The sequence below is a fragment of the Erythranthe guttata genome, chromosome 14 (genome assembly GCF_056151865.1).
Source record: "Erythranthe guttata isolate IM_541 chromosome 14, IM_541, whole genome shotgun sequence".
NCBI classification, from domain to species: Eukaryota; Viridiplantae; Streptophyta; class Magnoliopsida; order Lamiales; family Phrymaceae; genus Erythranthe; species Erythranthe guttata.
In genome coordinates, this window is record NC_142546.1 from 21189244 (window position 1) to 21213466 (window position 24223).

The following is a 24223-nucleotide window of genomic DNA, read 5'->3' on the forward strand; positions in this document are numbered from 1 at the left end:
ACACGTCCATCCTTACGGTGTCAAATTTAGCGAAATCTTCTAGACAATGTGGAATATTCTCCAGTTTGTACCCGTTTTACCTCATCCGAGCTCCACATTTTGAAACAAGATGATCATATGAGATGTGTCTCTTGACTTGTAAATATCAGTTGTGGTGCATCAGAAACTGTATTTTTACACAATACTAGTACAAAGTAGAGAATATTCCACGGAATCTAAAAGATTATGTTGAATTTGACACCATAAGAACTGACGTTTAAAAAAAGTAATTGAGGGGAATGGTTCTAATTACCAAGCAAAAGGGGTCTTTTGTAATTTGACCTTACCTCAAGGGTGGCCGTAATTTACCCTAACTTTTATCTATTAAGATGTGAAGAAGAAGAAGCTGCCTACAAATTAATTCTCTACACAATATCACAAAAATCAAATGTTTGTAAATTATATGACAAACATAAGAAAATAATTCTGCGTAAAATTACATTTCAATACCCACACCAAAGAAGAAGAAAAAATTGAATAAGCCGCTCAAAATCACAAGACTTAATACTGATAGTTTTGGGCTGGTCTGAATTAAGAGTTCTTGAAATCAGCCAATGCTTCCTTAGTTGTTGCCGATATAACAGCATCCGAAGCATTAGGCAGATAGTAATATTTTCCTGTCGAAAAAAAAAAAACACAAATACGAAATAGTTGTTAAAAAAATCCATTTCAAAAACTTTAGAACACGGGAATTATTATTCTATAGGTTCGAAAAATTGAAACTTGGGCGTATACCTTGAGCAACTCGTGCTATCTCCTTAGCGAAACCAGTTGAGACGAACTTATTCTCTGTATCGATTACAAGGAGTGACATCCCTGCTTTATATATTTTCCCAGCAACCTCGAGAATCTCATCCTGAAATAAACGTGTTAAGCGTTAATTCCGATAAAAAATTAAGTTAGAAATATTCAGACAAACAAAAGTTGGAAACCTTAATCTCCTTAGCAGTGGGTCTAGGCATATCAGAAGCTGCAGCTGCTTCAGGATCGTTGGATCGTTTTAGAGAAATGTTGGCTCTCCCATCGGTTATGGCAACAATCATTATTCGCCCCACGTCACCGCTCTTCTCTGCATTCATTCCAACTCTCACAGCCTGACGAGAAAAAGTTTCGATAATGAGAAAAAGTTTCGATAATGAGAAAAAGTAAAAAAAAAAAAAAAGGATTACTCGTGATAGGAATTATGTATGTCGGTCTCGACCAAATGCATAAGCATTTATTCGTGTTTTAATGTCGATTACAAGTGAGACCAAAGGAGGAAAATTTGACATAATATATTTACGAGAATTATGTAGCACTATTTATTTTTATACATACCGTGGTAAGACCATGGGCAAGCGGAGAACCTCCACCACAAGGAAGTCTCTCGAGACGTTTTCTTGCCATGGAAATTGACCTTGAAGGAGGTAGGAGAACTTCTGCTGCATCTCCACGGAAGGGAATAATCGAGACCTATTAAAAAACCACAAATAATAAGAAAATGATAATATCGGGTTTTTTTATTTATTTTTTATTTTTTGGCTCATGAAATATGTAGATAGGATTATATGGTAGCTAATTTGGAAAAAAAGATTTCATCTAAAAATGAACCTGATCTCTGCTTGTATAACTCTCTGCAAGCAATTTGAGTGCTGCGCCTTTCGCATTTTGCATTCTGTTCAGTGCCATACTTCCACTTGCATCAACAACAAATATAACCTGTCATTTATCGACAAAAGGTGACGATGATTAATCATAATGAAGCTGATACTTAAATACTTGATAATATCATCGATTTCAGAATCTGCTTACAATGTTAGTAGACACAAAACTTGCAGAATTCAATGCAGTTAGGAAGAAGAGGGTATAAAGATAAAATTTTAAATACTGCAACTTAAATTAACATGAATACAAAAAAAAAAAAAATTACCAAGGCTCCTGCTTTACGAGCCATTCTTTTAGCTCGCATGTCAGACTTTTCTACGAAAACTTTTCTAGTTTTCAAGACATCCTTTTCTCTGCGCAACTTCTGATACGGTGCGGCTGCTCTAAGAGTTGCATCAACAGCCAATCTCTTAACAGCACCCTGCTCATGATAGAACAACATTAGCAAAGAGAAGTTGAAAATTATTACAGCCTCGGAATTCTGATTAAGACAGCACCAATAATAGGTTAATAGATCGAACCTTTGGAAGCATTGGCTTAATGTACCGCCCTCTATCCTCGGAGAAAATTACATTCTTAGCCCTGCCAGCTTTTCCTTTCTTTCGTTGTGCCTGTTGTGCAAAGAAGAGAAGTTTCTCATCCACAAACCCTCCTTCAGCATCAAAGATGAACTCTTCGGGCACTTGTTCGTCGTCCTGTTGTTCGTTCTCTTCGTCTTTCTCATCCTCCTGTTATAAATGAGGGGTTCCGATTTTCTATAAGAAAGCACTTGGTTTTTTTGTTGGCAAATGACATTTTTTTTAAGTGTTGATAAGTAAAGAACCTCTTCTTGATCTTCCGCCTCTTCCTTCTCCTTCTCCTCTTCTGCATTCTCCTGATTTTGTGGAGGGGGGGGAGGTGGTGGAGGTTGCTGCTGGTTTTGTGGGTCCGGTGGGGTTTCGTTATAATTTGCCCGTGGAATAATGACCAATTCCACCTGTATTAATAGTGAAGTGTCACATCTCTAGAAGGTTATTTCAATGTTTTTAAAATAATAGCCGAATGCAGTTTAAGACAAGACAGAGATACAATCAAAAGCAACGAATCGGAATAAACAAGACAAGACAGTGGTACTTAACAGCTTTCTTCAGGTCATCCACGCCAACTTTCTCACGCCCTTCAAGAGCAGCTAAACATTTCGCCACTCGCGCAGCATATAGTTCGGCTCTGTGCCCCTGCAATTTCAATATAATTATTCAAAGAATACCAGATCACAATAGTATACGCTTCTTTTTTACTTATTTCAAACTTAGAACATAGATACTGTATTTTGATAGTGTGACGAACACGTCCAACAGCCTCATCCTAAAACGAGAAGTAGAACTTCAAAAATATACGGACGAGTTTCAATTGATAACCTGGCAAGAACCTCGAATGGCTTCCATAACAATGTACTTTAATTGCTCTCTGCTAACAGTCACATCCTTCAAGTACTCCCTTGCTAAGATTATCTGTGCACAATACACAAACAACATAACTATTGTTTGTCGATAACCATCTTTTGACCTAGCATTGCTAGTATTATATGACAGAGCTAAAAAAACAAAGGTATTGTAATAATGGTAATGCAGTCTTATTTCGGGATGTCCTGAGAAGGAAATTGAAGTGTTTAATTTGTCGAGGAGTTTTTTCTTTAACTTATCAATACCTGAGTCCTTGCTTCATCCATATCTTCCTCAACCAATTTAATAACTTCTTTACTTTCTTCTTGAAACTTTGTTGCAATTTCAACGGCTGCAACACGATCTTCAAAACTCATTGGAAGATCTGCACTGCAGAAGAATGGCGTCGCTAAAGAACAAAAATGTAACACTCGAGTGCAAAAATATTTTACCAGTGTGTAGGATGGAAAAAATTCAAATGTAGAAACTACTTAACAACGGGAAAAAAAAAATCGTGACATAGAAGTAAACTATATATATTATTATCTGGTGCATCAGAGGGTATGATTTTGAAAAAATCAACAGAACTTAAAGTAACAAACGAGCCAACCAATAGGGACATGCCAGCTAAGAAGCCCAAATATATGTTTTGTTCTTCGAAAAGTTGATAACAAGTCTTACCTCAAATTTATTGCAATGCGATCGAGAAGATGTTCCCGAACGGAACCCTCTTCGGGATTGTAAGTAGCAATAAGAAGTGGTTTGCACGGGTGGCGAAAGCTGATACCTTCTCTCTCTACAATATTGACTCCTTCAGTCAACACGTTAAGAAGCAAATTGCTAATACCTTCATCCAACAAATTAATCTCGTCGACATACAAAACTCCTCTATGAGCCTCTGCAAGAAGGCCTGGCTGGAAAACTGTTGTTCCAGATTTTATAGATTCTTCGACATCAACGGACCCGATTAGTCTATCCTCTGTAACACCAAGTGGAATCTAAAAAAAAAAGACCAAAAAAAAAGGTGCTATAAGAGAGAGTAAATTGGGATCCTTATAATAAATATTTGTTCTTCAGAAACTACCTGAACAAAAGGTGACCTGATTATTTTGGTTTTTACACTCCCATCAGAATCGTACTCTACTCTATCAGCAAGACCGTCTTCCCACCTTCAAAAGTTATAAGCATCGATAGGTTGATCTTAGTAAATAGATAATCGATGCCAAACTAAATTTTCAAAGATTGACGAAAGAATCAATATAAGCAATTAAAAATAAGCAAAAGTGCATGAAAGAAATCATTTCATTATAGCTTTTATGAATTACGGCACTGGTGGTAAGGGCACAAACAAATGCAAAGAACAGCTAACAAAGGCAGTGGTGGTTGGATATATACATAGCATTAGCATCTATATAAAAGATTCCAAATTAAGCAAACCTTACTCGTCAGGATTTGCCGGGTCGGCATTTGAAATTGAAGCAGGTACCACTTCAATAGGTGGAAGAATAGCGTGCAAACCACGCGCCATCACTGTTTTGGCAGTTCCTCTCTTTCCAGATATTGCTATTCCTCCTATCTCGCGGTCAATTGCCCCAAGTAAAAGTGCAGTTTTAATCGCATCCTAAAAAATATAGACAAATTCAAATCCCTAATTAATCACCATCACAACAATTCACAATTCAAAACACCCACACACGCACAAACCTGGCCAACAATAGCAGCCAAAGGGAAGAACTGCCGTCCATAGGGAGTGGCTGAGGTACTTTCTCTTTCCTTATTCTCCGGCGCCACCCCAACGGCGCCGTTGGGGGAATCGAGGGTGGCGGTGGCTTCCACTCTCAGCCTCCGAATTTTCCTATTTAAAGAATGCGTTTTTGGTCTCAGAGAATGGGAGAAAACTAGAAGCGGGTCCAATGGCTTAAGAGATTTCAAAATTGGGACTGATCTCGAAGACGAACAAGATGGAAGAATTTGATTACAGATCGCCATGGCTAGATAATCATAAAACTTGAAAGAGAAGAGAGAGGCAAATATTGCCTGATTTCCTTATCGTATGCTGTTATCCCACCTTATCTTTCTTTCATTTACAACAGAGTCGTCGTTTCTAATAGCGATTTATGTACATATATTCCGTTGAAGAATATATGTACATATATTACAACAGAGTCGTGTTTCTAATAGCGATTCATATGGACCGTTAAAATTTCTTCAATTTTAGATATTAATTTTTAAAGAAATTTCATATTGCTTTGTAGTTTTTCTCTAATATTCTTTTCGCCTAAGTCCAAATAATTTGACACATTTTTTCTTTTTTTTTTTTGTTAATTGGCCTTATTATATGGCCTTACAACACAAGCACACACCCAACACACGCCACCAAAGTGATCCGAAACCCCGCTTTTGATACCACTAGGCTAAAGTTTACTTGGTACAATTTGATGCATGTCGGTTCGCTCGATTAATTTGAATAAGATTGAATTATTTAGTTAGCAACATATTTAAATTTAGGGGTCATTAGCAATAAACCCCTCATATAGATAATAAATGGTGATATGTCCAACCCTTAAATCTTTCTTTGTGATAACCCCTAGAATTTATATTTCCAATTCTACCCTTATGTCAATTAACATAATTAGTCTCAATTATTCCTTTTTTCACTCTTTCCATAACAATAATCTAATTCCTAAAAATCTACTTCCAAATTTCTAAAAATTTGCTACCAAATCAAAAAATAGGATTTTTTTTGTATTATTTTCGGATTTTATAGCCACTTTTTTATTATTTTTTAATATTTTTTTAATAAAAAAATATTTTTTTAATTTTTTTTAAACAAAAATTTGATTTTTTTTTTCTCGACAGATTTACAACTCCGAATATGACTATAGTTGAATATGACTATTATGTGACTACGCTGTGTATAATAGTGTAATTAACATATTGTAGAAGCATAATTATTAATATAACAGTAAGAATATGACTACTATGTGAATGTGACTGTGCTTTGTAAAACATTATAATTAGCAGACAGTAGAAACATGAATATGACTATTATGTGACTACAGTTTGTATAACATACTGAACATGATAGTGGAAATATGACTATTATATGACTAGCAACTGCGTAATGTGACTACAAGTAATCAGCACTTGAAAAAACTTGCAATATTAACAGCAAAATACATTGCAAAAAGAAAAAGAAATGACTACGAAAAAACAAAAATAACTAATGTGATCATTCAACAATGGCCATCGAACATGTTTTTTTGTTGCGGTATCCAACTCGGTTGCACCGACTTCACTTAATCTTCCGTTTGATCTTCTCTGTTAAATATGACTACACTGTTGAACATATGCAGCACTACAAAAAAAAAAAAAAACAAATATAACTAAGTTTTTAAACATGACTACTCTGTCAAACGTGACTACTCTGTAAAATACATTGCACTACAACCGACTAATCTCGTAACTCAATGGATTTTCCAGATCTAAACATTCAGAATATGCAAAATAACACAAAAATTAATAAAATCAAGAATAATTGAAAATCAATGTATTCTTTCATAACAAACAAATAATAGATCTGAAATTCAGATCCATAACATATTATATTGCTAGTTCGACAATTAATTCGAGAAAAATAAAAAAATAAAATTTACCAATTAATATAGTATATATTGGTATTCAGCGTCGAGATATGGGAAATCTCCATGTAGAAATCCGACGGAGGCGGCGACAAGGTGGAGAAGGCGCCGCCGCCAATTGTACCAGGCGTCGATGTGGTGGTGTTCGACGAGTGGGGAGACGATCTCCAACATCGGCAGAGGAGGGCCTGGGCCCTGCAACGAGTTTCGGCCGACGACGTTTGAAGGATATTGTTGACTCCGGCGGTTTTACAGATCTGAAGAAGAAGGAAAAAAAAAAATATAACTGTGAACAGAGAGAGAACGGGAGAATGAAACAGAGAGAGAGAGGGAGAGCGATAAATGAAATAGAGAGAGAGGGAGAGCGAGAACTGAAGAAGAAGGAAAAAGAAAAAAAAAAAAAAAAGAACTGTGAACAAAAGAACGAGAGATAGAGAGAACAGAGAACAGAGAGAAAGAGGAGAGAAATAAAATTGTATTAGGTTAAAACCCTAACACATAGGGGCATTTTAGTCTTATCATGGCTGGTAAGGGTGTCTCACTAATTTAGATTGGGTTATGGGCTATGGGAAAAGTCTTTAAAGTCAATTGGGTTTAGTTCAAAATATTTTCCAAATAAGGGGTGTATTGCATATTAATTTATTGCTCAAAATTGTTTAAATATAGTACTACATGTGACTTCTTAACGTAATTCATTTAACAAAAATTATATCCTAATTAATTGTACTAATTTATTTACAAATTTTTTTTTTTCTTTTTTAGTCGCTAGCTACAAGATTAAGATGGTACTTGCAGAAGTCTTCTTTTGAAACTTTTTTTTTTCTCATAATGTGTTTTAGGTGTTTGCAAAATCAATTTTTACTTTTACTTCTCTTAAAATAAACAATTGTAAACTACTTTTTGAAAACACCATTAGACCTGCCTTTTCAGTTTAAGTTCATTTTTCAGAATCATTACATACATCCCCAACTTTTACAAATAAGCATTTAATACTCATTTAACTCACAGTCACCAACTTTTGCTTTTGAATAAGCTTTTGCAAACGCCACCTAAATACAGAGGTAGAGAGCATCTACCAATTTTATTGATTAATTACATTTAATTGCTTATTTCAACTTCGAATAATAGATCTGAGCCGCCCGTCGTACTCGCTTATACTATTTAGTCAATTGAACTCAATATCGGGAACAATTATAAACTTGAAATCCATAGCTTTGTACCATTCACAACAGGACTCGAAGTGTTGACCATTCACAGCAGAGCAAAAACCTCGAATTATTGCACCAAAAGTTACCAAACTCTTGCGACGGAATAAACTTATTACCCCTACACATAACCAATACCAAATCGTAGTTGCCTGCACTGCAGGTTTAACAATCTGCATCAAGCCACCAACAATTTTTTTGTATGCTCCACCATCAAATTCCATAAAGGAAACAAAATCGAGAGGATACATTTCAGAGCAAATTTCGAATCATTTGGTCTCATCTCAAGCTCTTATTTCATGTCATTTAAAATCATTCTCGTATATCATTACATCGATGTATTAAAGAAAAATCGATCAGTACTCACAGAGTCACATTTGAGTTCAGCATATAACACAGAAAAAGAAAACTAACCTCTTCAGTCCAATTGTCTCTGCCTTTGTCTCGCTTCAATTGCTTTCCGTACCCGTCTTTCTTCAATTCTGTATGCATCTCGAAGATTTTTTTATCAACGGATGTAAACGAGATCCAATATCAACCTAAACAAATTTACCTGACGCACCAGCATCTGACGACGGCACTGCAAATGCACAAAGAAAAATCATTTTATTTTTTTTAAACATTAAACCATCTTGAAGCTGATACTATAACTGCATTTCATCAGCCAAACAAACATTTCAGAACAATCATAGTATTCTTACAGATATCAAACAAATCAGCACGTGGTCATTCTGAACAGTTAAGCACAAGAACACGAAGCATGAAATCATCGTGTTATTTTTCTTCACCAATTCTAATATTCTTGTTTGTTCCACCTTTTATTTTACTTTTTTCTGATTGATTCCATCTAACCAGAACCGAATAAAGCTAAAACCACCACAACACCCAGCACAAGACGTGATTAAAAAAAATTCAAATCTCACAAGAGTAGCTGTCAACAATGAACATGCTTTTTTCATATTAGGAATATAAGAAAATGTTGGTTACGTTTTCTTTCCAGAATAGATTTATGCATGCATAAAAGTTGGCTCTCTTATAATGGAGACAATTTCATTTAAGAGCATTACCTATACTAAAAGACAGCAATAAATAGGTTAACTAGGAAACAAACAAACCTCTTACGATGACGAGGGGCAGATTTGTCGTTTAGCTTCAACCAGCTGCAGTTTGGTGTCTAAATCTCCTTCATTTCTGCCTTTTTAAATGTCCAGCAATAATCTATTGAGTTTTGACCAATTACATGCCAGGACCGTAATCTCGCCAGCTTGCTGGAGATAAAATTAGAACGCCAATTAATGATTGTAATAATTACAAATTACTTGATAAGCCAATCACATTTTACAGATTCAATTACCATATGTGAACGTTTTCTAGGCAGTTCATAGAAAAGCATTGCCAAATCCAATTTACGTAATCAGGACTATGTTGGCGAGAAAAGGCATGAGAATTCTGATGGCAACTTCATTAATGCGCTGAGCTAATCACCAGCTATCGACATGTCAGATATAGAAAAAAAGTTAGTGAGCAGTAATAATTACGAGAATCGGATGGCATTTCAATAAATGCATCTCATAAATGCTCAGAGTATAGTCAGCACATAATACAAAAGGTATATAATAGGATTACGTGAATACAACTAGGCACATAGCTCGTTTATTTGCAAAAGTTAATAACTTGTCCATTTAAAGATCGAATTCTAGCGAGTATGTTAGAGACATAAGAACCTCCACAAGGTATATAGTAGGATTACGTGAATACAACTAGGCACATAGCTCGTTTATTGCAAAATTTAATAGCTTGTCCATTTAAAGACCGATTCTAGCGAGTATGTTGGAGACATAAGAAGAACCTCCACAAAGTGACCCCTACGCAAAATGATTAGCAAATTGCCAAAAGAACATTTGAGTCGATCTGAGTTGATGGGGGCGATTTAAAATATTAATTGAAAAAAAAAATAATTTAAAAGAATCTTAGTTGTGCCATTATATTAAAAAGAGGTACTGCAATTTTATGACCAAACGAAAAAGATGCATTGACCCTTCGATATTAACAAAAAAAGTTGGCATAAGAAATATAAAGCTGAGAGTGAAAAATCAAAACAGATAAAATATATATTTCAAATTGTAAGTTGAGGATACTATCGAAGCCCAAAAAGGAAAAAATGGCTCGCGGTACGACTATCAAATAGACAAGAAAAATCAAGACAACCTCTTTCTAACAAATAGTAGTTAGCTACTGGACACAGATATCTCCAAGCTTGATGCTTCTAGAGAATAAATTCAAGTAATTGGACAAAAATTTTGGATCTGAAAAATAAATAAGTAGAATAAAAGAGAGAGGTTGTTTTTCGAATTGGACGAAAACACTCATGAAAATCTCACTCCCTCTCAGGATTTTTTTTTTCAATACAAATAGATCAACAAACCATGTGCCAAACATCATATGTAAAATAATAGATAGTTGTTTTCCACGTAAAAAAGAAACTGTGTCATCTCAATTCTTAACCAGAACCGTGGGAGGCTAAAATGTTTTTTTTACTGTTTAAAAAATAATGAAAAATAATAGAAAATAAATTAGTGTGTGATTTAATGGGCCATTTTCCGGCCAACAACCCGTTGAACCAATTAACCAACCCGTTGACCATGTCACAGGTCCTAATCAAGTCCGACCCCGCCCGGAGTCATGTTAAAATAAGATAAATTGTAAAACAATATTCTGCAACAAATAAAATAAAGGCTTCAGATAAAGGCTTTAATGTCTCTAACTTGAGTCTAACTATCTTAACGAACTTTTCAATCCCAGGTGAAAGTTCGAGTTTCATAAATAGTTTTGACATCTATACTATCAACCGAGGTCTTGCAAAGGGAAATATAATGTACAAACTTATCCATATTTTGCTCCTCCACCATACACCATATCACCTGACACCAAAATTGATTGAGGGGAGAATTCAGACGAGACCGAAAGAGCTCTATTTGCTACGGGTTCCAGAACTGTTGATATAATCTGCCTAATCATTTTGCGCTATTTACTGAAACAAGTTCAGCCTTGATTAGGGCAAATAAGAGGCCTCTTCTCGAGGCAGTTATGGCACTTAAAACCAAAGATATGGTTGATTTTATCAGCTGTGAGACCCAAAGCATCTCCATGAAACCAAACTGCAAGTTGTGGCCCAACAAAAAAAGTTATAAGCTAGGTACAAATTTAAGGCTTGATAAAAAGAGAATTATACTCCACTAATATAGATAATCACTTCTTCGTCCTGCTTCTACTTTGCCAAATTCATGTTGCATTAACAGAAACCCCTTTCACGGACACAGGCATTACTTATTTCAGGAAAAAGAGCATTCATCTTCCACATCATGTCAGTTAGCGTAACGTAAATAAAGGTGGGGGGGTGGGGGTTGGGGGGGTGGGGGGTGGGGGGGGTGGTTATTAAGTGAAGTACAGGTAAATTTGAAGTAAGAGATTATTACCTCGACAAATTTCACAAGCCACGTAATTCATCTCTGGTGTATATTCCAGTTCGCCGCACAGGCTGCATTTAGGTTCGTCACTATCGGGAATCGCCTCTCCAGAAAGCAGTAGAAGCTTTTTACTCCTAAAATCCATCAATCTGTCATCGTTCGTCCTTCTTGACAAATGCAGACCGTTCAACCAGTAACTGCTATTTACAGGTGTCCTTTTCTTACGTCGAATGCGTTTGCTTAACTTCTTCAAGAGATCCTTTTTTCGTTTGTTCCTCTTCCTTTTTTTGATTTTTCTACTCTGCTGAACCAGCTTCGAAATGCGTTCAGCATTCCTAACAGAACGCCGCGCAGGTGCAACCACCGGATCTTCTGGTATCGTTTTCAAATCCACTGGGTGCTCTTCTTTGCTAATCGCTTTCCCTTTCTTTGAGTCTAATGGCTTCGGTGCTTTCATTTTCTTCTTACGTTTTGGCAACTCCGTTTTTCCTTTCCCAGCATCAACTTGCACAACCTTCCTGTCCTGGCATTCATGGCAAGTATACGTCGACTCAGCAGTACTGGATCCACCAGATTCCTGGGCATGTATTTTATGGAAAAAACCTGAAGAATGACTCAAGTATTAAATAAGTTGTCAAAAGGATGGAAATTTTGAAGATAAAGTAATGATGTTAAGCCGGTATCGTAATCCAATTTAAGAGCAGCAACCTTTTACTGACTAGGGAAGGAAGTATGTTAAGGAAGTGGACTTTATAATAGAAAAGAAAATAACAGGATGATGATATGAGTTTTTTAATTGGAGAAATGTACCAAGCCACCTTTGGTCTTCATTGACCCAGACTTGTTAATTCAAGTTTTGGTTTCAAAAATCAAACCACAACCACTCACACGTTGGAATGAGAAATCTTCCTTTAGGAATGACAATTAATTTGTAACCCAAAAATGAAATAGATGCACTGAATAGGCAAGTAAAAGAGGGAGTAGCCATCAAAATAAATCTTGGTGAACTAAGAGCATCTTACCTTTGCAATACTGACAGCTCACAGCTTCCCTGCGAATCAACAGAAGTATTATGGTCATTGAGAATGCTAATTCAAAAAAAACATATTCGCAATCAAAGTAAATCTTTTAGGCAACCATGTTTTAATAATTTAAACTAATATTCATTGCTTAGAGATTTTTTAGGATCCAGCCAAAACGAAAGCTATTTGAACACCTGGCTGTTTTTCATCCCGTGGAACTAGTACTAGAAAAGAAATTTTACATCATATCCAGTTATTTATCCAATGAATTCAAGAAATAAGAATGACAACTGATGCTCCAGGAGGTCATTTATTTAATAACAAGATTTACAAGTTTTCATCAAGAATAAAAGTACATCACCAAAAACAATCCTATATTACCTGATGTTGACATCTTCCTTACAGTGCCCACATTGATGGTTCTGTAATCTCTCTGCTCTTTCGAAAAGGTACTCTAACCCCTTTTTCCGCAAGGGCTTCACCACTGCCCTACTGCTCTCATTATGTTCTCCAGAAATGGTCTTACTCGACTTACGAGCAATTTTTTTCTCTTCAAACGCTTTAATGAGATGCAGTGGAACATGTGAATCTTCCAGCCAATATTGCTTACTCTCACTTGAGGAGTCCTCATGTAAGGATCCGTGTTTCACAGCAATATCGGGGATACATCTTTTTCTCCCAAAATCCAGTAAGTACCTGACTATTTCTCCTTCACAGCTCTTCTTACGGATTATGACCTTCTTAAATGATTTGATAGGTTTTTTGGACTCCTTGTCCTGCTTTGAGGGGAATTGCTTGTTCCCAATATCACCCCACCTGATGTGTGCATCAAGCTCCCTCACCTGCCCATATTAAAATATTCAAGAACATTTGCTTTCATTGCATACTAAACACATTGCTTTGGTATAATCTATCCATGTTTCTCTTTTGATATCCAATGGCATTCAAAACTCATAGATTTTCAATTAGGCCAAATTTCAGTATAAATTAACTTAGATTGGTAGTGTAAGTGGAATAGTGCTGTCCACATATTCAACCAAATCCTTGTTCTAGAATTCGAAATATTGTTATCCACTAGCCAAGATAATTGGGTACCGGTAGCCCGAACAACATAAATAATATGATCAGATTAATAAAAGAGGCATGCCTGAAGAGCAAGCTTTTCCACGCTTTTTGATGTCTCAACAGCAGCTCTCCATGCAGTGTATCTGGTCCTCTTTGCAGTATCTCCACTTTCAGGGTATTGTACGCCTGATATCTTCTTAAAGCCACCTGCAGCTCAAATTTGAAACATATTTAGATTAACTGCTCAGTCAACAAAAGATCGCAAGTTCAAACATTCTGAATAATAGTAGAAATTTCGGACCTTGTCGGGCAGCTTTAGAAGCCAATGAACGAGGCAGAACCTTACAGTTGAAGAGCTCACGCGATGCCTTTTCACCCTTCCACCATAGTAAGCGCAACCCACATGCAGACTTTGGAGTTTGCGTTATCTCCAGCTTTGAGCACTTGGCTCTGGTCCTTTTGGTTTCATTGTTTAAGGACACTCGCCTACTACTCTTGGCAATAAGACAAGCAGAACCCATAGTAGAAGCAGAATCCACGGACTTTTTCCAATCTGCAGTAACCGCTAGATGATGCAAATTCGACTCCAGCTGAAGCAAAAACCATAGCTTATAAGATAACTAAAACAATATTAAAATAAAAAATAGAGGACAGTTCACTGCAAGATAAGATAAAATGCAAATTGTATCCGATTCACCTACATATAATACAATATGTTTTTTTGAAATAGTTTTATTGGGAATTGGGGGATTGGGAAGGAAGGATGCACTAATCAATGGAAACTTAATGATATGCAGATTCTTTTCGTTGATACCATCTTTGGAAGGAAATGTTCAAAAAGATCATGGCAGTCAACAAATGTCATCCACTTACCAGATTTAGTTCTCTTCTTGTCGCTAACAATTAAGAGGGAGGAAAAGCGACTATATTGAATACTTTTAGCCACTCACATTAATTTAGATTTGTTTCTATTACCAACTTAAGAATACAGACTTTAAATCAATTTAGATTTATCAGTTTAAATAAAAAAATAGAGAGATTTTAATCAAAAAAATTCCGTTCACGTAAGGAGCCATAACGGCAAACGTATTGTAAATATTTTGCTCAAATAACCTGGCTGGTTGACCAATTAAGTAAAATGGAAACAAGATAACTTGTCAAGAGCATAAAGAACGTAACATCCTGGTGAACTAAATATAATTTCTATTATGATTAAATATGCTATACACGCCACATGCTATATTTTCTGTGTCTTAATCGACATGGTCAAGCAGAGTAAACAAAAGTAATGTTTTACTTGGTAAATGAGCAATCTCACATTAATGAAAACGATTTCCAAATAAAATTGTTTTTTTCAGATACAACTAACTCCTTACTTAAAACATATTTAGAACACTCGTGGAAGTGATCTACAGATTCAGCATGTAAAAGTAAAAAAGATCCTCTAGTTGAAATATACGAACCTCAAGGAGCAATGTTTTTATCGAACCGAGGTCAGCTGCTCCAAGAACACTTTTACGCCAAAGCTGCGAATAATTCGGATTTAACCATGGTCCCACAAGAAGACCCTGCAGATGATCCTCCATGCAAATGATGTGACACATGACATTGATAAGATGGTTTTTCCTCTTTGTTGATCCAATATCGAGACTTTCAGTCGTAAAATTTTCTAGTGCTGGAAAGTTATCATTCATGACGAATGAGCAGTCCATTTCATCTTCAGGAACTTTGCAATAACTGCACCAGCCACACTTTTCTTTGCCTGATGTCACATTTGAATTTCGCATGTTTGACCACGAAAATTGAGCAAACCTATTAAAGATAAGCTTTAGCTGCCCTGAAACATTTTCTTCTGCTGATCTTTTCGCACCTTCAATGGTTTTATCAGTTGATTTGGCAGTCAACTCTCTAAAAATCGAGGATGCCGTTTGAGCAAATTCATAACAATTAACATAGTGTGTCCCACAAGGCACTTGAGACCCAATTGCTGTCGAGTTTATGGTGGATGATGCACAGACATAATTTGCAGAACTTATGTTCTTGCCTTCTCCAAATGTTGAAGTGGTTGTGCATTGATCTTCAGCATTCGCAGTGTTCCCTGGAATCTGGGAATCACCTGAAACCTGAGTGCATCTTTTTGAACAATCCAAACCACCTTCCTTTAAAGCTTCTGTCTTTGTGAATGCTTGAGAGACTTCAGCGGATCCTTCAGAGCTCGCTAATTGATTGTCGATTTTCACTCCATCTTTCTCAACATTCACAGCTATGTTTACGCGTACAGAAGTTTCAGTTTCAATATTACTAGAATTGGTGGTCATTGTGGACTTCTCATCAAACTTTTTTCCAGGGAAACCCTCATTCTTGTCGAGAGCTTCTGATGGTGTAACAGAAAGTGGCAGTTTCTCATGCGAAGCAGACTGTACAAAATACGACGACGGAGAAATTAAATCAATTCCCGTCCTGTCAAATCCATGACTCACATTCCAATGCTTACAGATAGCACTGATTATTTCGCCATAGATGAAGGGTGATGACTGTAGAGCTCCAATAAGAGTATGCAAATCATTTCTCTCGTAGAACCGAAACGAGTATTCATCGTTGCATGACTCAGACCTGCAAATAAGCAAAGGGTAATTAATTATACATTTATATACATAATACAGCACAGTCAAATGAAAGAAAGTGAAGTAATATTTGAAATGTGAGCTGTAAGTTTACGTAAATATTGACAAATTGTAGAAAGCACAAAACCTTAGCACACAAAAGAAAACTGGAACAGTCAAAAAGTATTAAGCCATCCTTGAGGAGGACTAAGAGAGATTTATACTCTTGACAATTTTATAACAGGAGCTAACCATTTAGCTATTGACATATTTAATGAGTGTCAAGTCAACCAAGACAAATTTGCAGTATCGAAGAAGAAATCTGACCCTTGCTCCAGCAGCAATTAGAAGGTGGTCTTGAGGGAAAAAAAGTCCTAGTTGAAATAAAATTAAATTTTTCACTAAATTGATTCCATTCATTTAGTGGGCCCTTACAGATCGGGAATCGGCGAGCTGTCGCCTGTGTGGGGCCAGGATGGCCACATTGGGCCCACAAGTGGTAAGACGTCGTATGTGTTAGGCAATTGACGTCATCATGTAAATATAAATGAAAGGAAAATATATGGTCTATAATATGGTCAACGAAAAAGATATTGGTGTGCCTACTCTACAATATATACATATTTTGCATGATGATCTCATACTTCATCTTATATTGGCAACGGATATAGTCTTGTACTCAACTCACAAAATAAAGTAAGACCTATATGAATAGTAATTACTTAGTAACTAAAGTATAGCCATAATGAGTCACAAATTTACAAATCTCTTTTCGATCCTCTCAGAAATCTCTCATATCGTGAACAAAAATCGAAGTTGTTCCACAATTGGCATCAACGTAGGAATTTCAAAAGTTTCCATAAAAATTTTGAAGTATGTTACGCAAGTGCAACAAAATCATTACTCCCTAATAATTAATGTTGATACCGTATCGACTAAAAATTGATTATTTTAGTGGTCTCTAGTGCTAATTAGACATCTAAGCAACCATTTTTATACGACGGCATCGGTGTGACTATCATACAATCTACATCTTTTGCATGATCTCGTGCTTTATGCTATTTTGGTAACGGATATACTCTCATACTCAAATCACAATATAAAGTAAGACATATTAAAAGTCAAGACGACAAGACGACAAGGTAGCATGTTAGTAAGCACCTTGCACCTAAACTATTTGGTCATGGGTTCGAGACAGCAGGGGAAGTTTAGGGAAACTGGGAACCAGTAACTATCCTCTTTTGAAAAAAAAGTAAGACCTAATAAAAGAAAACTAAGTATTTTCCACTCGTGCAACAAAATCCTTACTCCTTGATAATTGATGTTGATATCATAATTAAAAATTGATTATTTTAGTGATCTTTAGTGTTCGTTGGACATCTAAGTATCGGACTTTACACCGCCATAATAAATTATTCATTATTTCGAAAACGTGACGACATCCATTTTAGGCTATTGCATTAATTTCAAAACATAAACATCTAGCTTTACATAACTTATATCAAGTTTCAGTTCGCCAGGTTGTCTCTTGTCTGCCCATGGATTCTCTGCCCATGGATTCAGCAGCAGTTCAAAAGGTTGCCATATTCGGGAACCTCCGGATCTATGCTTATTTTCAACTCCCCGAAGCATTTCGTCGATTGCTATGCCCTTCCTCGTCTCTGGGTGCCTAGGTATCCACCGTAAGCCTTTCTTCGTTTGAACCTCGCCCTTATCGCCCTTATAAGTATATTAAGTATAAGGCTATGCCATCCTAAGGTGCTGCTAAATGGATGGATCTTATCAACGTCCATGAATGATAAATCATAGATCGAACCGCCGAATTGATGAATCAACTTATGTTAATTTTTGTAACAAAATATCCAAAATTATAGATTGGATCATTTAATACGGTGTTGACGGCGCCCGATCATAGGCTTGGAGAGCCTTTATTTCTAAATATCTCCTCAATCTTAATTAATGTGTTCACCTTGTGAACCCATCGACTGCGAGAAATACCCCCATACCAATGAAATATAATAACCTACAACTAGGTTATGATTTTTTCCTCGAAAAGGGATATCAAATGAATGTTCACGGATTCTTTGTCCAAATCACATTAATGTGTTTATTATGTCAATTTTTAGTCCATCTGCGATGAGGTTCATGATTCACCTATCTTAGAAAGCGACATCCTTGTTGCGGGTCCATGCATATATCTTCAAACATTCAAATTCTAGAGGTAACTCATATGAGTTCAAGAGATGGATCCCGCTTGTGTAACACTTCGTTTGTTACGTCCTTTAAGTTAAGAGATGGCGCCCATTCGAATAACATTTTGTCCCGGGTATTCCGACCGCGAATTAGGATCTAATACCATTGCCAAGCTTAAGTGCATGTTGGAAATCGCATTTTCTCAAAACTCATCAAGGGTAACTTTGTTTCGAGTTATGAACAACTTCTTCAAAAAGATCAATGAATGTACATCGAGTCAAAGCTTGTAATATCATTAATCCGTTTGAGACGCGGCATTACGCTAACGGATCATGCTATAAGATTGAACACGGGAACAAATATGTTAATAAAGAACCTTGTCCGAGCTTTTGGCTTCTCCAAATTTGGAAGTAACATTCACTCTACATGCTAGTCTCACCGAACGATTGCAACAATGTCGACTGTTTGTTTTACACAATTTTCAAGGTATTTGCAAAATCTTTTGAAGAGCTTCTTTTCCTCTATTTTTTTAGCGTTTGTTTCTCTTCATAGCGGCTTTTATAGTCCAAAAGCACGTTTACAATTAATTTAAGGTCGCATTGGATATTTACGCCCTCTTATTTTATTTAGATAGACTTTAAGACATTTCAAGAATAAAGTTAAAGTTTGTTTGCAAACACTGCAACTTCAAATTGTCACAAAAATAAGTTGAAAGTTAAAGTTTGTTTGCAAACACTGCAACTTCAAATTTAGATGTTTGAAGTCATCTTTCAAGATATTTGTAGACTCCCGACTTATGAAAATAAACAATGATCGCAAGTTTTACTCACGATCACCAACTTCGCTTCTGCAAACACCACTACGGTGGTCATGGCGATTTTTATCTTCTATAAGGGGAAATACAAAGTCATTGACACAAATAATCAATCATTTCTTGATTCAAGAATGGCTATAAACTTCGAGTGCAAAGCAAAAAAATAAAACAATTGGATGTAATTATTAACTATGTACATCCAATCCTGAAAGGAAATATCGAAAGTAAATAATCAATAATGCCAAGAGTCTCTTAGCAAACTTGATGCTTATACCTTATCGATCCAAAGTTAATCATAATTATCATTGGTCGTGTGTGTTGTTAGATGTCGTCATGTTAACGGTAATGTCACCCATTTCATAATCTTTAGTCAACCGTTTACCAAAAAGGTTATTTGCATATTTTCCAAAATTTCACACGACAAGTGGTTTAGAAAAGAAAGAAAGAGGAAAGTTATTAAAGATGCCATACAAAAACAAACCTATACTTGGTTGCGGCACCTTCAATATGTATACGAGAAATTGTATGAATATTGTAAGATAGGAAGTACTTGGTTGGGGGAATATGGTTAATTTAACCATAGCCAAATAGGAAAGACAAAGGTTTTAGCGACAAGGCTCTTTGTGTATCACTTATATATCTTCATATACGATAACTAAGAACAATTTCAATTTGAATATTAGAAATCGGCGCATCAATGGTTCGGTGAATTGTGAAGCGGCGACAAAAGGCTATGTTTGGAGAATGTATAGAGAATGAAAGTAGTTTTAGAAGAATTTGTATTTAGGAGGAGACAATTTGTGTTGTAGTGGTTAAAATCATGTATAACTATGTTGCGTAAGTAGTATGATATCAATATCTTCTTAATGTCATATGTTCTATGTATGGATATAACATAAAAGATGATATATATACATATATATACACACATTAACTTAAATTAAAAATGTATGTGTTGAATAGCGGATGCTATTTTATTCGGGAGAATGAAAATATTCTCCCAAAATGCAAACTATGTAAATATAAGAATCACGGAAGAAGAAAGAAAAGCAATCAACCAATAGAGCTATCTTTTGGTTTAAATAACGCACCTTTAGAGTAGGTGGTCGATAGAAAGAATGAAGTGAATGCCTAGGGGTATGTCCAGTCCGGCAGAAAGCCGAACTGCACTGCAATGGCATTGAATCAATACTTATCGAATGTTTAAACCATGACTTGGGTTTAGTATTCGACTTTTAGTTTTTCCAAACTTTTGGTACTCAACGTGGTATCAGTAATTTATTGTTACAGTACCGAATACCAAAAATTTATAGATGTATTTAGATAGATATTTATATATTACTTTTTGGGTTAGATGTAGAACACTTCGACTAGTTGACTAGAGAAATATAGAAGTCAATCATGTCGTCTTCATCCTCTCCAGCCAACCACCTTGAGCCACCTCAACAGTAAAGCCATCACTGGTTAACCACCGCCTTCATTGCCGGAATGTGTGGAGCCACCCGTATTCTTTCAACAAAGGATGAACAACTCAGATTTGCTGAATTGTTTTCTATGATTTTTCTTTTAGTTTTGTTGGAGAGTGGGTAGGTAATGAATAGTGGTGGTATGAGAAGTAGTTTATGAGTAAGCATGTATGGAAGGAATAATGGGTAATGAATGAAAAAAATTGGGTTTAATTTTTCAAATTCAGTTCACTGGTTTTACCAAACCGAGAAACTGAAAAAGAAAGGGAAAAAAATCACTAATTAACCAAATTGATTAATTTGGTTCGGCATTACTATCGGGTACACAGTGTACTTGAAATAGTAATGGATGTTGATTTTTCAAATTCAGTTCACTGGTTTACCGAACCAAGAAACTGAAAAGGAAAGGAACCAAAGACACTACTTAACCGAATTGAACAACTCGGTTCGGTATTACTCTTCGGTGTACCCGAACTTCTCTGTTCAGTTTTACCGAATGAACACCCGTACCCTTTACAACAAAACATAACCACCACGTCTGCTTTATTTAGCAGCAAATGGGAAAATCACTGTTCAAATAAACTAACAGCAAACTAATCAAAGATGCAAACACACAAAAAAGACAAGGGTGTTAGAAAATTTGCCACATAAATACCGTATAGACACACCTCAGTCATGTAAGCTAGCGATGGGGGGATGTTACTAACTATACAAACTTAATAATTTATTATGTATGTTCAAAGTTACGATACTCATTTATTCAAAACGAAAAATAAATAAAAAATGCGAGATGAATTTATAAGGAAGAACTTACACAAGTAGGTAATCACAGCAGCTGTGAAACCTCCTGCCATATGGATCGGTCCCCAACGATTCAGCTCCTCGGATGGACTTGCCCATTTTGTTCCAAGGCCTGTCCTTGTTAATGGAACATTCCGGACAGTACCACTCGCCTTCCGGAAGCTGGCTGCTGACAACCCCAACACACCTCGAATGAAATGCCGCTGGGCAACCGTCGCAGCATATTAAGTTCCCGCCCATCTTGCAGAGACAGCACTCGTCGCCATTGTCATCGGTCGGTTCGATCACATCTCCACCTGTGGCACAAGAAGTGCTTGCGATTCTCACAGGCTGCTCTGTGGTCAGTGTCCTTCTGTCCATCTCTGACCTGAAGGCTCCTCCCCCGACCACGTCATCGCAAAGATGCCTTAGAATCTCGACTTTTGCTGGCACTGGCAATCCGTAGTAGTCCCTTTGGAGAACTACGTAATTGCTGCGGTCCAGACCAGGAATATATCCAGGGCTGTACATTAATAGATACCGAACCGCATATTCAGGCCAGGTAATCAAGTCGAGAAAATTCCAATTGATCGACCTGTGAAAAAAACGAAAGTTAAATATGGAAAACAATAAGTTAATAATCAAACATGTGAATTCTCGAGCAGGAGTAGACTTGATACCTGAGACAATTGGATGCCGTCTTTGACCCTTCACTGGAAAGAGACTGCAAATTAATCCGCAGTGCTCTTAACAGGGCAAAATGAATTGAGTCGAACAATAGTGTCGAATCGTTGGATTCGACACATGTCACAAACTCGGCCATTTTGAAGGGGCTTAGCAACAAGAATGTGCAAAACCCCATCAAAAAAGCATATATAGAAAACATATCAAAGACGGGAACTCCGCTGAGATCCAAACAGCTAGAAGAAGGCGGCAACTCCACCTTTGGTGGAAGAACAGCCGGTTGCTCGGGTTTTTTAGAAGATGAACCTGTCATCTTTTCGTCATGTGGGGCACGAAATGTGGGAGGGGGCAACTGAGTTGAAGCAGAACCTTGACCGGCCAAGGAAGTTCCTTCCACCCTAGGGTTGACCCTCCTCAACCCCGTCTGTGGTGTAGCCGCCAAGTTAATGTTGCTGTTAGATGACTCTGTTCGCTTCGTACCTCGTCGCCCCCTCGATGCACTTCCCGAACCTCCATCAACACGGTCAACTGGCATGTTAGACGCCTTTTTCGATGAGGCTTCTTCACGTTTCTTCGATTTTAAATATAACTTCCCAGTTACAGGATCCAATTCAATCGTCTCTTCTGCATCGGATTCGGTTTTGTTATCCACCACCTCTTTGAATGTCCTGCGCCTCTTTGCATGCACATTTACTGAGGCCGACGCCGCCGCCGCCTTTCCAGAATTAACTCCGGTCCGCCCCTTCTCCGATTGGATTTCTTGTTTATTCTCCATGTTCAAGATCTGATTCCCCCTTTCACCATCTTCTCCGGTTCGCTCTTTCCCCTTCTGCTTATCTCCATTTCTTTCTGGCTCTTCGTCCTCGTCATCGTCCAAGACGATGACATCATCCTCTTTTAACTCCACATTCAAATCAAACCACCTCACTTTCCTCTTCGAACCCACATTCTCAACCAACTCCGCCGCATCCAAATTTAAATCGATCATTTCTCTCCTCACCCCCGAGCCCTCTTCTGCAACCCCTTTATTCAAATCCAACCCCTCATGCAACTCAAAATCCAACCCCTCATTCAAATCAAAAGCATGCAACTTACCCAAATTACGGCCATGGTCACCACCATCGTCCTCCAAATCAATCACACCACAGCTATTCAAATCCAACCCCATCGAATTCCCGGTTCCATCAACAGAAACGCCACAACCAACCACTGAATTACCATCAACTTTACCTTCGCCGGTAATGCGGCGCCGCTTCTCGTCGCCTCCTCTGGAAGACGACTCCGGCGGCGGGAGCGGCGGCCGGGACGGCGCCGACGACACCAATAGCGGATGGACTTCCGCCAAGCTCAATTCCTCGGAAACTCCATCGGTGTACGTGATTCTGAAAACCCCAGTGGCGTGTGTGTACGCCTGAATAGAACCGAAGAATGCGCCTCGCCCCTGGAACTCCTTCCTCACTCGTCTCCCCAAATACTCCATTCTCAAATCAAAGAAGAACAAAAAAAATGACGCAGAGAATCGAATTGAAAGAGAAGCAACAAAAAAAATTGCTCCGCAAAATCCCCTTTGAGTACACAGAGACTATGGTTGAAGAAAGAAGGGTGTTTGTTGGTTTGTTTCTCTCTCTAGAATCACAAAAACGAAAAAAGTTCGGTGTGCTGATGGTGTGAGTGTGTGTGTGGGGACTACCTCTCTCTTATGACAGTGCAAACACACACACTAAATGTGAGTGTGCGTTTTTTACGTGTTCGAATCTACTGGGGTTTCGAAATGTACACCTCTTAATGCGTTAGGTACTACTTAGTATTTGGACTCTGAAACAGGTGTGAAAAGGAATTGTTTATTCGGATTTCAATTGAATTGCGGATTAGGACGTTGAGGTACAACTCGTGCAGGGGAAAGTACAATGATAGCAGCGTTTGTGGGGGTGTTTGGGAAACAGGGAAAAGAAAAAGGTCTGCCGTTAGGTACTTTCCCTCTTTTAGGAGGATCTCGATTTTGACCGGCTGATGTGGATTGTTTGTAATGTTTATTACAAGAAATAATTCTTTTTCAAATTTGTGGATAATATTTATAATTATTTTAATCTTATTATAAGATTTCTTTTCAATTTTGGTGAGTAATATCTTTTGACTATTGTAATTTTATTACCAAAAAATATTTTAAATTTGGTGAATT

General features: G+C 37.1%; 2 protein-coding genes and 1 long non-coding RNA gene across 4 annotated transcripts; all 3 read right to left on the reverse strand.

The window, feature by feature from the left end:
- Positions 1 to 386: 386 nt before the first annotated feature.
- On the reverse strand, positions 387 to 5235 carry ALB1 (ALBINA 1). The gene is made up of 15 exons (XM_012982968.2): positions 4809 to 5235; positions 4547 to 4725; positions 4189 to 4273; positions 3786 to 4102; positions 3371 to 3494; positions 3081 to 3173; positions 2802 to 2897; positions 2507 to 2659; positions 2205 to 2411; positions 1949 to 2104; positions 1630 to 1737; positions 1357 to 1491; positions 972 to 1133; positions 775 to 895; positions 387 to 656 (listed from the first exon to the last, which is right to left on the reverse strand). Exons 1-15 carry the CDS (start codon positions 5091 to 5093, stop codon positions 571 to 573), a joined length of 2307 nt encoding a protein of 768 aa, XP_012838422.2. The 5' UTR covers positions 5094 to 5235; the 3' UTR covers positions 387 to 570.
- A 1009-nt stretch (positions 5236 to 6244) lies between these two features.
- Positions 6245 to 6933, reverse strand: LOC148765422 (uncharacterized). Its single transcript, XR_016029882.1, has 2 exons — positions 6761 to 6933; positions 6245 to 6462 (listed from the first exon to the last, which is right to left on the reverse strand). It is a non-coding gene; the product is annotated as an uncharacterized LOC148765422 (long non-coding RNA).
- Positions 6934 to 8212: 1279 nt separating this feature from the next.
- Positions 8213 to 24223, reverse strand: LOC105958967 (DDT domain-containing protein PTM). Of its 2 annotated transcripts, XM_088814738.1 has the most exons (12): positions 22041 to 24223; positions 21395 to 21955; positions 14968 to 16117; positions 13806 to 14094; positions 13587 to 13711; positions 12821 to 13281; positions 12440 to 12468; positions 11427 to 12020; positions 9305 to 9438; positions 9066 to 9218; positions 8843 to 8881; positions 8213 to 8518 (listed from the first exon to the last, which is right to left on the reverse strand). In XM_088814738.1, exons 1-9 carry the CDS (start codon positions 23522 to 23524, stop codon positions 9428 to 9430), a joined length of 4704 nt encoding a protein of 1567 aa, XP_088670864.1. In that variant the 5' UTR covers positions 23525 to 24223; the 3' UTR covers positions 8213 to 8518; positions 8843 to 8881; positions 9066 to 9218; positions 9305 to 9427. The 2 variants fall into 2 exon arrangements, with proteins under 2 accessions (XP_088670864.1, XP_088670863.1); XM_088814737.1 differs by lacking the exon at positions 8843 to 8881 and having other exon boundaries at positions 8213 to 8530; positions 9024 to 9218.